Source organism: Aphis gossypii, chromosome 3 (genome assembly GCF_020184175.1).
Source record: "Aphis gossypii isolate Hap1 chromosome 3, ASM2018417v2, whole genome shotgun sequence".
Lineage (NCBI taxonomy): Eukaryota > Metazoa > Arthropoda > Insecta > Hemiptera > Aphididae > Aphis > Aphis gossypii.
The window spans coordinates 35275627-35289359 of record NC_065532.1 but is presented as its reverse complement, the minus strand read 5'-3'; the positions used below and the strand labels follow the sequence as shown (position 1 = coordinate 35289359).

Below are 13733 nucleotides of genomic sequence, written 5' to 3'. Positions count from 1 at the left end.
CTCAAGATAATTATTAGAAGTATATATTTCCGACAATAATATGAGTATTTCAACTTCAGTTAAATGATTAGTTACCTAGTAAAAAGTAAGTAGTAAAAATAATGACAAATAAAACTTAATTATTTACATAATTTTTTAATTATTATGTTTTAAAAGCTATTTTAAAAAATAAAAATGTATGATTCAAAATATGATATGAAATGCGTTTATGTCTCTAAGTGTGATTTTAGTTTTTATTTATAGAAATGTTAAAAAATTAAGACTTAAGATTAAAATTTGTATATATTAATTAATAGGTACTTAAAAATGAATTTATTTGGATTAAAAATTATCTATTCTTTAAAAATATTAAGCTACTTTGAATCAATTGAATTATGCAATTCATCAAACATATATTAAATTGCTTATTCGTGACTGATCTTTTAAAACTACTCTGTCGTTTTATTAATGTGACTATTGGCGATGATGAGTATTACTATTTACTCATGAAGTAGTTAAAATTTTAGCACAGTAGTCGAATTTAATAATTATTAAATTATTAAACATTTGTAACAAAAATCAAACTATCACACTATGCGCAAATGCAATTAAATAATGGCGGCGGAAAAAACAATAATTATATAAAACGTATGCTTCAATAAAACCTAATTAACATTTACTAATTGATATTTATAATGGAAGTTTAATGAAAATGACACGAAATTATCGATTAAGCTTCTTGAAATAAACTATGTGTATACAACCATCTATACTGAGAAAAATCTACATTCTGATTCTAAAACTATTTGTTTTCGGTTTTGTAGTGTAGAACTTAAATGATTCTCATTTTTCACAAATCAAGGAAATTTCACAATCATCAACAATAATAACTTGGGAAAAGACACAATTAACTAATATATTATTGTGATGACAGAATGAAGTCATCTATTTCTGAACTTAATTGAAGGTAATCAGGGCCGGATTAAGGTTTTTGCCACCTACAGACTAAAATTAATTTACCACCTAATTTACATAAATAAAATTTGATATTTCGTTTCGACCATTCAAATTTGCCGCCTTAGGCTTTAGTGTATACAGCCTAAGCGATAACACGGTTCTGAAGGTAACATTATATATTGATTTGTAAACATTTAGAGTCCTCCATGTTTTATTCTTCTAAATTATTAGTATAGACTTGAGGAAATGTGTTAAAAAATAATTTTTTTTATGTTATCTTTTCTTTTTACTCATTATTAGAGCTTGGATTTTAAAGCATATGCTTCTTTTTTGTATATGAGATAGAAATTAAAAAAAATTGAATTAATAAGAAAAACCATGAATTCGTTATAACTTATAAGTATCGGATTATTATTGTTTTCGTTATAGGCTTGTTTATTAAATCGATATTGACCGTCTCAAAATTTAAGATTTAGTGTTTTAATTTAAAACCTCTTGTATGAAGTATGCACGACCGATCACTTCAGTGGATGTAGAGAGTTCGTTTTCTACGTATAAAAATATTCCGTCATATAATATAGTCAGTTTCACTACTAAAAATCTGGGGAAATATATGGTAAATAATTCTTTTTTAAATTTAAATTCCTTTTTTTAAAATTGTTTTATTCATTTTTATTACTAGTTCGTATTAATTTTTGATCAAGTTTTATTTTTACTTTTTTTTAAAAATAAATATGCTTTTTTTTTGCTTTTTTAAAATAATCGTATGCTTTTTAAGTTGCTTATTATGTTTTAAAATCCAAACCTTATTCATTAGTTTCTACTTATTTACAAGTAGTGTTCGCGCCGCATATTCTCCAATAAGTGTGATTATTATGTTTCTTTATAAATATAGTTATATTCTCTAATTCAAAATATATGTGTATCATTCTTACGGGGCCGTCGGCCAATAATACGTTGCACAACGGCATGAGATTCGGAATACAGTCGGTCGGCACTCTGTCTGGTCGATCGTCGCGAATAAAACGCTGCAACGGGCACGTTTGACGTCGGGAGGCGTACAGGTGAGCTACTAACCTCCCGCCGACTGTAAAGGGCCGAATCTATGTACTGTGTCATAAATGTTTATTACACCAGTAATGGCATAAGGGCTCATGGGCGAGCAAGGACAAAGCGTTCGGCGACCCGCGCGCTCTGCGCCGGAGGAGCCCGGGTCTGCACGCTGGCTACGGTGCCACACGTTACAAAACGGCCGGTCCCGCGTTCTATGATAAACCGGGGACGCGCCCACGCGCTTTAGCCAATCACAGGCCAGAGTACGCGTATCTCGCGCGCTTTAGCCAATCACAGGCCAGAGTACGCGTATCTCACGCGCTTTAGCCAATCACAGGCCAGGGATTGCGTATCTTCAGACGTCAACGAATCACAGGCCACGGAGGGCGTAGTTACGACCACAATCGAAGACAAGCTCGGGTGGCTTCGGCAGCTTCGGCGATTACACCGCGCCGCCGTCTATAAATACCAGTGCGGAGCACAAAATCATTCAGTATTCAGACTACCTCAACCGTAGCAAGACCTACCCAGGCAGACTTGCGCGGTTGTTGGGAACTCTGAACGCACACGGCACCTGGGCTGTAGCAAGACCCACCCGGGCAGACTTGCGCAGCTAGGGGACCATTGCCTACGTGACGACTGCAGTAAGACCCACCAAGGGCAGACTTGCGCAGTCGGACCGTAGGCAATAACACAGCCAAGATACAAAGGCGAACCCCCGGCAACTACTAAGTGATACAGTCCACTCAACCTAGGCGCGGTACACAACAAGTAATGTAAATAGATAGATGTTGATTCACTGGCTACAGTACTTCTCGAAATTATAAATGCGATTAAATATCTAATTAAATAATTCTATAGAACAATACTAAATTATTGTATTTTTAGTTATAACTTATGATTATAACAAATTATAAAACTATTATTACAAGTTAAATTTAATTTATCTACTTATTTATCTGTTGATATAGGTATCTAAAACAGTTTTATTTATTTTGACACGCAGCATGACCACTTTTAATTGAGTCGCATCAACATTTTTTTTCTAATTAATATTTAATAATACTAGGTATTAGATATTATTATTAATTAGATTTTATAGTATATTTTTGTTTCTGTAAGAAATAATATTTTACTAATTAATATACAATATATATCTTTATAGCAATGCTATTGTAACAATTTATAAGTTTTGACAAACAGAGTTAAACTTAAATCAAACCAACGATAGGTATTGTATACAGTATACACTATACAGTAGTTACATGACATGGTTACGTAGCTAGGTAAAAATGACACAATTTTACCATAGGGAAAAAAGAAAATGTTTTTTTTAAGCCTTGAATACTATTAAAATTAAGTACCTACAAATATCATTTTTAATTTAGGAAATAGTTTTTAGATATTTTCTTGAAGTATATTTCTTAAAAAAATGATAAAAATCGTATATTTCACGTAGCTTTATAAGACCAATTGGAATTGTAAAAAAAATATACTTCAAATTGTTCGAACTTTATTGTTTATAAAAGTTTAAGAATTTGTTATTTTTAAATGGGTAAATATTGGTTTTAAATTAATTTTTTTTTGTAATAAGTTAACTGATATCTATTGTAGATCCTAGGTACCCATCTAACATTCAAGAATTAAAAATTACAAACTATTATAGGATATTTTGTTTTCGTTATTGAAATTTTTAATAGAGGCTAAAATCGAAGTACCATTGCATATTTAGTGAGTAGGTACAATAAGAAACTGTAGAATGCTAAGTAAGAATGCTTTTTAAATTTATTAGGAATAATAAAATTGTCTTGCAAATAATTTATTAGCATTCTTATACTTCGATACTAGTAAAAACCTGAATGCAATATAGTAATATAGAACATAGGGTTTTTCACATTCTAAAATCATACTGATTACTGATTATTATTATTATAATTTTTTTAAATTTCTGCTAGTATAAAACTATAATATAGCTAAAAAATAAAATATATAAACACAATATATATATATTTATAAAATAGAATAGGTTCATACATGATATTAAATAAAATAAAAATTATTAAGATACGAATATATAATTATGAATCTCTGGTATTTATCTTGCATATTAAAATTAAATTATAACAATATTATGAAGAAGACGTATAATAAGGGTATAAATAATTATAAACTTCTTTTACTTAATAAAAATATTTGAGGAGAAAGGAAACAAAATAAATAAATAATGTTTCGATGTTTAAAGAAAAATAGGTATGGTTTTGGTTAGAATAAGTAACTTGAAAATATTATGATGGTTTATCAGAATTGGAATTTAAAATAAATTTAGGAAAGTTATATTAGATTTTGAGAGAAAGATTGACACGGTTCAAGTCAAGTTTGACTGTTAGAAAGCTTAAGTTTTTTATAAGCCGGGCAAGCTTTAAAATTGACTGTGATTGCTATGACATATTTCACACATTATTTTCAACTAAATCATTTTATTTAAGTCATGGCACATTATAGTATATTATAGTAAAAATATTATATATATTTAAAAATTAAATGATGCGAATATCTCATCATAATTATTAAATATATGATATCACATTAAAGAATAAGATATAAAATACTATATTGTTTTTTATATAAATACTAAGTAAAGTTAACTTTGTTAATATCTATACTATAATTTAAAAATTCAATAAATTCAATAAAATATTTTTAAGTTTATCAGTATTTTTAAGGGAACACTAAACCAACATCAATGGTCAACTCTGATAGTCTGATATTGTGATATATAGGTAATAGTAAAATAATTGTGAAGTATTAAATATTGTCAAATTATTTGTATTTAATTGTGAAAACATTTATTTAAAATTATTATATTTATATAAGTATTGATGAGGTCAATGATGATATATAGATATTAAATATTTTAAAATATAGTAAATTATTAAAATAAAACAAAAATCCATAATATCATAGAGGATATTCTCTTTAATTTGTATTATAGTTGGCAAGTATTATGAGAGAAAAAGTTAATACATAATGACGAGATGGCTTATAAATAGAATTACATTTTTTTTGTCACGTGGCTGTATTTGACTTATTATTGGTATACATATTTTAAGGATCAAACTTACTTTAGGTAAGTTGTACAATTTTGACCTAGTATAAATATAATTAATTACAAATAAGTATATGTAAAATGTATATAAAATAACGATTTATATAATATGACAGAATCCACGCTTATGATGATTTAATTTTGTCTACAGTATCTATTTCATCTATTTGATCTTCTTTGTTGTTTTTGTTGTCTATGCTTACTATGTTTATTTTATTTTCCTTATAAGCAGACTTGTAAAAATCCATGAACAAATAAATAAATGCAAAGATATCGATAATCACGGTGAATGCTAAAGCTTTTGGCATGGTGCAGTCATATTTATATAGATATACTATATAACCTACAGCGATGAATAGTTGAGCCTAGACAAAACAATTTAAAATTAAATGACTTGTTGTGATTTTTTTAGTGTTTGATATTAATAAGATAGTTATATTTTTGAGTACTCACAATTTGTAATCGAGTCACATAAACTTTCCACCACAGATATTTTTGCATATATGGTCCAAGAGCAGCAAGAAAATAATATCCATACATAGCGATATGAACACTTGAGTTAAGCCACGCACCATAAGCCGCTTGTTCGCCTGCAGACATAATTATTTATTTTATTATTATATACATCCTATGTATCTTGCTCATACGGTGTAGAAATGCGAGGTATGTTAACAATTATTTCAAATATTAAATCAATAATAACAATTAAGTAAAATTAAATTTGATATTTTGTTAGTATTATATTTTACACTGCAAATTATAATTATAGTTACCTCTTACCTACTATTCCTAACATTTTAATGATGTTTAAATTAGTGCTCTAATTTTCAGTTTCTAATATGATCACATACATGTACATAGGTACCATTTTATTATACAGTGCGTATCTATAATTGCAGTGTAGAATTGTTAAATTCTTCGTATACATTATATATGTATATAAATATACAAATGTTTCTTTTAAACACCTTTTTTTTTTCTTAAAAAAAAGTATAAATGTTTTAGAAATTATATATTTTTTTAAAATTTTAAATCATTAGAAAAAAATTTTTTCTAATAAAAGTTAAATATTTTACTATTTTTTTTAAATATTTGAACTATTAAAATATATATATATATATCTTATAATATATTATGATGTTTGTGGGAAAAAAATAAATTGTATATTATTTTTGTCAAATTAATATTATGATTAGTTATTGATTGGTATAGGTAGATACGTTAAAACTGAATAAAGAAAATCCGATATAGATATAAAAGCCATTAGAAATAAAATAATTATTACAAATCTATTTACTTTTAAAAAATCGTAGATGCACCCAACACGAGATTACCATTTTAGTATGATGGTAAACATGCAAAAAAGATACATGGGATTGTTTTTTTCTCAAAACGAAAAACACCTGTAATCAATATTGTATAATAACAAACAGTAATATAATATTGTGTTATTATTTTAAGTATTAATATACTCAGACAACTTACTGTATCTAATAAATCAATGATCTTGGATATGAAGTAAAACCACGAAACGGTGTGTAGCTGTAGAAATGAAAAATTATTATAAATTAATTATTTTATATAATTTGAACATTCAGTAGTGGCGACACAATTTTTAACGTATTACGGCAAACTGGAGCAAATAATATTTTTCTATCGAGCTAGTCTAAAGGTTCTAGAGCAGGGGTGTTCAAACTTTTTTAGTTATGATCTATTAAAATATACTTCACCTCTGTGGATCGACTTCTATAGAAAATTTTTTTTATTATTGAATAATTATAATCATTAAGAAACATATAGGGCGCGTGGCCCCAAAAATAAATTTTAACATTATCGACGTTGAAAGACTTTGAAATTGCCGGCGATCGACTGTTTGCCCTCCAATGTTCTAGAGTAAGAAATTTTATACTACCTGACAGTAAACCCAATTCATTATAAAATAATTTTGTGTGTACCTATTTATTATTAATTGTGCAATTTTTATGGTAAAATAAAGCCAAACAAACACAATATGCGGTATATTAAATACGTTTAAGAATAAACTATGCTTCATAATGCATAGCTTATTCGCTCTGATAACTAATTTAATATATTACATTATACATTCAAAAATAATTTTTACACCAAGTATAATATTATAGTATTTTCGTGTACTTTTAAAGTGATTCAACTCATTATATTTACGCTATTATGCTTAATAAACAATATCGTTTATTGTATTTTTGATAATTATTGAAGTTCTATATATTAGTATATAATATATATAATACATTTTTTCGCTTGACACTGCAATTTGTGCCACTTCCACAAAACTATACTCATAAACCGGGACCGTTAATACAAATCGGATCTATGATAGATAGTGTTGGTGGATGTATAAACTATTACTATAATACTATATAAACTATTATAAAATAGACAATAGAAATATGTTATGAGTTACATTGTCCAGCGAGTTTTTCTTGTTATAACCAGAAACTCGTCGTATACGGTTAAAAAAATTTTCATTGTGAATGGCAAGCGGAAAAATATCCCCTTCCCACCCATACATAAAACAAAATAACAGTTTTTTGTCTAACCTAAATTCACTACGTGGCATGATTAGAATTTTTCATACTACTGACGCATAATATTAGTTATATAGGCCACTTTTCGCATTCATTAAGTTAAGTTTTTGTAATTTCATTAATTCTCCTTCAAATAAATATGTTTGAAAATTAATTTAACTTCGACCTAAAAAAACTAAAATGGATTTTATAAATAAAATGGGTATGTTATAATTTATTTTTTATTTTTTACAGTTATATTTAATTTGTCAGTAGTTTTTCCTACAACGTAATGATGAAATAAAGCTATAACTTGTTATAAATACTATAGTGGACTCGATTTAAATCTTATTAGGAAATATATTTATTGTACTCTACAAATAATAAATTACAATAAATTAGAACATCACCTAGGATGGGTAGTCTAAATCGTCATTGTAAATTTTGCTCTTTATACTACGATTTTAAGCCAAGTGATTGTCCAAAGAATCCGTGACCGAATATTTAATTTTTTTTTTAGTTTCTTGAAAATTTAAAAGCAATATTCTAGTAAAAAATATTTACTAAGCAATGCATCATTGTAATGCAAATACCTACATTTATCGTTCTTCTCGGAATCGAACAATCACTACTCTTATTGAGATATTCCTTATAAATAGGTAATATAGTAACTGATATACTTGCTGAGTTCGAGCCAGTAGTGTGAACATATTGTTTGTATACATAAAGGATTTCAATCACATAACTTATTATAGTGGGAAAATGGTATAAAAATAATACATTTTTTAAGTATTTAATAAATTAGTATTAACTACTTATGTAGTAGTGTTAGACTCTTCTGAAAATATTTTGTAAGACACTGAACATAGGTAAAGGTTTTTTTCTTATGCCGTTTTCCCCAGTATATATAATTGAAAAATTATAACTAATAAAATAATATACTCACACATTTTATTAAATATTTCTCGTGTTGAGTTTCATTAGTGATATGGCATAGGTGAGTAAATATATACTTTGGTATACCGGGAATCAAAAGAATCTAAAAAAAGAAAAATAATTATGTTTAAATATAAACTTAATTTTTTTACGATTTTGTCTTGACAGCTAGTGTTATTTATTTTAACATCCAAACTCCAAATATTGTCACTTTCATTTTTCAATTTTATTACTTATGAGCGAGAGAAGGGATACATTTTGTTAACATTTTGATAACTATACATACACATAATAACTTATTATAGAACATATCTCATAAAAACAGTCGTTATATAAACCTATAGATTAACCATTAACCTAATACATTTTCTTTAAAAATTGCTTCCGATATTTTAGGTTTGGTTAAACGATAGATACTAATAAATGTATAAAAAATAAAACTATATTTTAAAATGTTATTATCTATGAATTTTAGTATGAGGTGTTGTACCTGTTAATTAAAAACCTACTTATATATGAATAATACAATTTAATAATAAGTATTATTTTTTAATCTTAAAGTGAATTTATATTATAGTTATTACTTATTACTTTATGTTTTATAATAAAATAATAATTTAAGTTTATAAATAATATGTTTTAAGTTTTCATCAAGATATGCTCTATTATTATGAATATTTAGTAAATAACTTTCGCTCAGTTAATTTTCATAAAACAACATTTTTGATGTGGCATATTTTTTGTGAGTACAAACCATGTAGGTTGTAACTTAATATGTTTGTAGTTATAGACGACGCCCTATATTTTTTATCTCCTGATCTGCACGAAGTACTAGAAGGATGTTTAAAATAGCGTTCAGAATATTTAATTACTTAAAATATTTAATTACGTTGTGAGCATATTGTAACAATATAATGACTATGCACACACATGAAAAATGTATTAAAAAACTTTATTAATAATTGTATTACTATAATTTCTTTATTATGGAATTAATAAAAATAAGTTAAAAACCATAAGCCCACAATCGAGTAAATTAGGTTCCTATAGTAAAATTGTTCGTAATAGGTTTTTGTTAATTATTAATATAATTTAATGTTGATAAAATATATCCTTGGTGTTTTTAAAATTTTTAAGAAATAGGTAATTAATAGAAATTTTAAATTTAATTAAATTAATTTAAAATTTATTAGAAGTTGTTTTTAAGAATTTGTAGTTAATATAGTTGTAAATTTATGATATACTGTATCGTCAACGTCAGAAAAATGATTACAGTAATAATTGTATAATACTGTGTTCTCCAAATTTCATTTTCTAATAAAAAAGTTCATAAAAGAAAAGTTTTTAGAATTGTAGTACGATTTGTACAACAATATATTTCGACACTTATGTTCATCGAAAATATCATGGAGTAAGTATTTATTTGTCAAACTAAATAATTTTACATATAGTATTTTAGTATAACATGCATGCTTTTAACAAGTTTTAACAACCTTGAAAGGTTCTTAAAAACTGTAATTTTTTTTTAGTATTTTTAATATATAAATATCAACTCACCCATAAACAAAGCAGACCGTTGTAGGAAAATTGTACAAAGTTGAAAACCAAAATAACATTAATAATATTATATGGTTGTCGATTTTCCATAATTTTAGGACCAATTTTTGTCACGAACAATAAGTACACAATGATTATTCCAAGCACTGGCCATGGCTTGCTTACGAATAACCATGAATCGATTTCTTCATCTAGATAATAATACACTTTTTAATATTAAAATTTAATATTTTTAATATTTTTTTATTATTTTTTTAATTTATTTTATATTAAATAAATTATTTGTAAACATGTATATTTTATAAATTATACAACACATTTGAACACAGAGAACACATATAATATGATATATCATAATATAATATGTTTAAACTTGAATACTATTTATTATGTTTTAATGTTGATTTATTTAAGTATAATAAATAATAATATGGAGCAAATCGTTTATCTAATTAATCACCTGTATTGTAAATTTTTATAAGTTTAAAAAATAGACTAGACAAATTATTGCTTACCATATTTAACTTCACTTTGTATAAACTCTTGGAGAGAATCTTTTGTTTGAATTATGTAATTTATTATGGATGTGTACATATTCGTCATTTTTGTTTTATTTTTGCTTTAAAAGAAATAGTTTTTCATCAACGTGAAATGTAAGTTCTTGGAAAAAAATACATAGATTAATGTTTTAAAATATAATGGTATCTAAATATTATAAATAATTTAAAATTTGTCATAACGAGTAATTCCAAATTTTATAGAAAATATCTCGATAAAAAAATAAACGTTTAAGTTACAAGATAAAATGACTGACTTTTTTTTATAAACGTTTACATTAATTATAAAAAACAATGCAAAAATATATTTAATTTAAAATAGTTACCTTATTTCTAGTTAAAACAAGATGAATATTTTTTCAGGTTCTTAATAAAGGATAAAATAATTAGTGAATCCAATTTTGTGTTTATTGTACTATTATATAAATTGATTTTGAACAAATATGTTTCTGTTAACAAAAAACGACCGAGTTGTTTACTTCATGGTTATGTGTACACATCGTTAAAATTAAGACAAAACACTGTTTTCGTTATTAGAACTTCATATTCTTCTCGTGAACTATTGTATATTTATAATTAAATTAATGTACAGTCACGAGCACGTATTGATTTAATTTGTACAACGAATTTTACGAACTATATAATACCAGTTTTCAATTGGTTATTCACTTTTGGTTTTAAATGGGTAAACCTTAGAACTAAACAAACGCTTAAATATAGTTATTTGTAAGTTTTAATGTCAAGAAATGTATGGAAAACAAGGAAGTTCGGCTTTTACTAGATGCCCAATAGGTATTCGATATTTAATTGTGAGTTCCGCTCTCTACGTCGAAAAAAATACAGCACTGTTCGTACAAAAGATTTAAACGTCGTAACATGCTATACACGTTATAAAATAACTTACTTACCATAATTAAATTCAAAATAAACTAATAGAATTTTACCAAAAATCAAAAACATACATCAAATGGTATATTATATACATATAATATAGCTTAACTTGACAATTTAATTTTGCTGTTGTTTTGGCATTAAAAAACATAAGCGATTCCTAACCAATAATTCGGTTCAACTTCTATGTATCATGCGTATACAGCTGATCAAAATTTGAAAAAAAATGGTAAGGACATTTTAAGAATTTAATATTATAAAAATATTATTTCGTTTAAATCTGGAATTATTATTTTTCGAATTATAATTTTTTTGAATTACTGCTGACAAATTGAATTCGAATAAGACAAATTATTGTAAAATCTAAAGCCTCCTCAAAATACCATTCTATTCGATGTATAAAATATTTAAATATACTATTGTTATAATGTTTTTTTTTTAAATCATTATTGTAATACTATTTATTTTTACTATTAATAACATCTTGACGATTACAATAATTAAATAATATTATTAACAAATATTGTGTTTAAAATAATTGAAATAAAAAATTCTACACATGGGAATAAGCATATTTTGTTAATTAGTCACTAACTAGTTTACCAGTAAAATATATAATAACATTAATAACATATTATGTCGCATCAATTGTGATAAATCATTTTTAAATCGACAAATTTTATCATTGGTATTTTCGTTATACAATAATAATTAATTTAATTGATTTATGTTTAGTAACAAAGAAAAGACCTGAATCAAAAATTTAAAAACGTATAGTTTAATTTCACTTTTAAATAAGTTGCCATAGTTTGTAAAATAAAAGATTACTTCTTACGGAATGAATATAATGGGTCGTTAATATTTCATTCGAGCATTATAAAAGTACTTTTGACATTTTTTGATATTACTAATTATTCTCGAAATGATTTATTTAATTGGTCATAACATCTAAGTTGTATTTTAGAAAGTCAATGCTATTTTTTTTTTTTTTAAATTATAATTCAATACTTTTACGATACATTGTCTCACTGATTCATATTATATTTATATTATTTGATTTCATATTATCGAAAATCGATGGTAACAATTTAAACATTGTAAAAATATTATGTAAATTAAATTACACTATTGTATCAATATGTTATAACTTCAAACCAATATTCAATGGCATAAACATGAATTATTATAATGGAAATTGATCTACCGATATTTTATAATATATATTCTTTATTAAAAATATGTTTCATTACATTAAGAGATGATTATAAGTTGAATAAGTCATTATTTACTTCTATAATCTACTTTTTCAAAATTTTATATATAAATACATCTTAATACACTTCATATTGGATTTACACAATTTTTATAATTATCAAAAATAATACAGTTAAAATATTCTAATCTTTAATAAAGAACATAAAATAAAATGATAAATTCTTTATAACTTTCCGGTATGTATACGGCTTTTTACTAATTTAGATTTATTTATTTTTTTTTTTTTGAACAACTTAAAAAAATAATTTGATTAGATTTACAATAGGTTTTTATACTTAATATTCATTAGTAAAACAAAATGATCTATTGAAAATCAGAAGCGTTAATTGTCACACAATCTGTATAGTGTGTATGTACCCATTGTACCCACAATAAATACATTTGTATCTAATTGAAAAAAAAAAAAAATAATGCTGGATTAGTATTTAAGTATAAGTAATTATTTATTTTTGAAATTTTTATTTTACAAAAATATATTATTATAAATATATAAATAGTCTCACAATAATAAAATATTCTAAAACTAATACTGAATATCGAATAAAATAAGTAAGCTAATTAATAATATTACAGATTATACCATTAATACTAATTTAATAAATAAACGATTTAATTATGTACTTAATCATACGTAACGATATCAATGTAAATAAGTATAAAGTTTATTATATAAATAATATTTGAGATGTACTTTAAAAAATATGTACTTTCTTGAGTTATTGAAATATTTATATTTCAATAATTTATAATTGTACAATATTTCATTATAATATTGTAATCAGTATAAAACGTTTTTAATACGTTTTGGCGAGAAATAGCAGTCTTATATTGAAATAGCTATCATCAATTTTTTTTAAATATATTGGTAATTTATTC

At 24.9% G+C, this 13733-nt stretch overlaps 1 protein-coding gene across 1 annotated transcript; it reads right to left on the bottom strand.

The window, feature by feature from the left end:
- Positions 1 to 4947: 4947 nt before the first annotated feature.
- On the bottom strand, positions 4948 to 11210 carry LOC126548844 (elongation of very long chain fatty acids protein 4-like). Its single transcript, XM_050204540.1, has 8 exons — positions 11018 to 11210; positions 10650 to 10794; positions 10135 to 10325; positions 8588 to 8680; positions 6581 to 6637; positions 6393 to 6498; positions 5549 to 5685; positions 4948 to 5460 (listed from the first exon to the last, which is right to left on the bottom strand). Exons 2-8 carry the CDS (start codon positions 10735 to 10737, stop codon positions 5221 to 5223), a joined length of 912 nt encoding a protein of 303 aa, XP_050060497.1. The 5' UTR covers positions 10738 to 10794; positions 11018 to 11210; the 3' UTR covers positions 4948 to 5220.
- Between the last annotated feature and the right edge of the window lie 2523 nt (positions 11211 to 13733).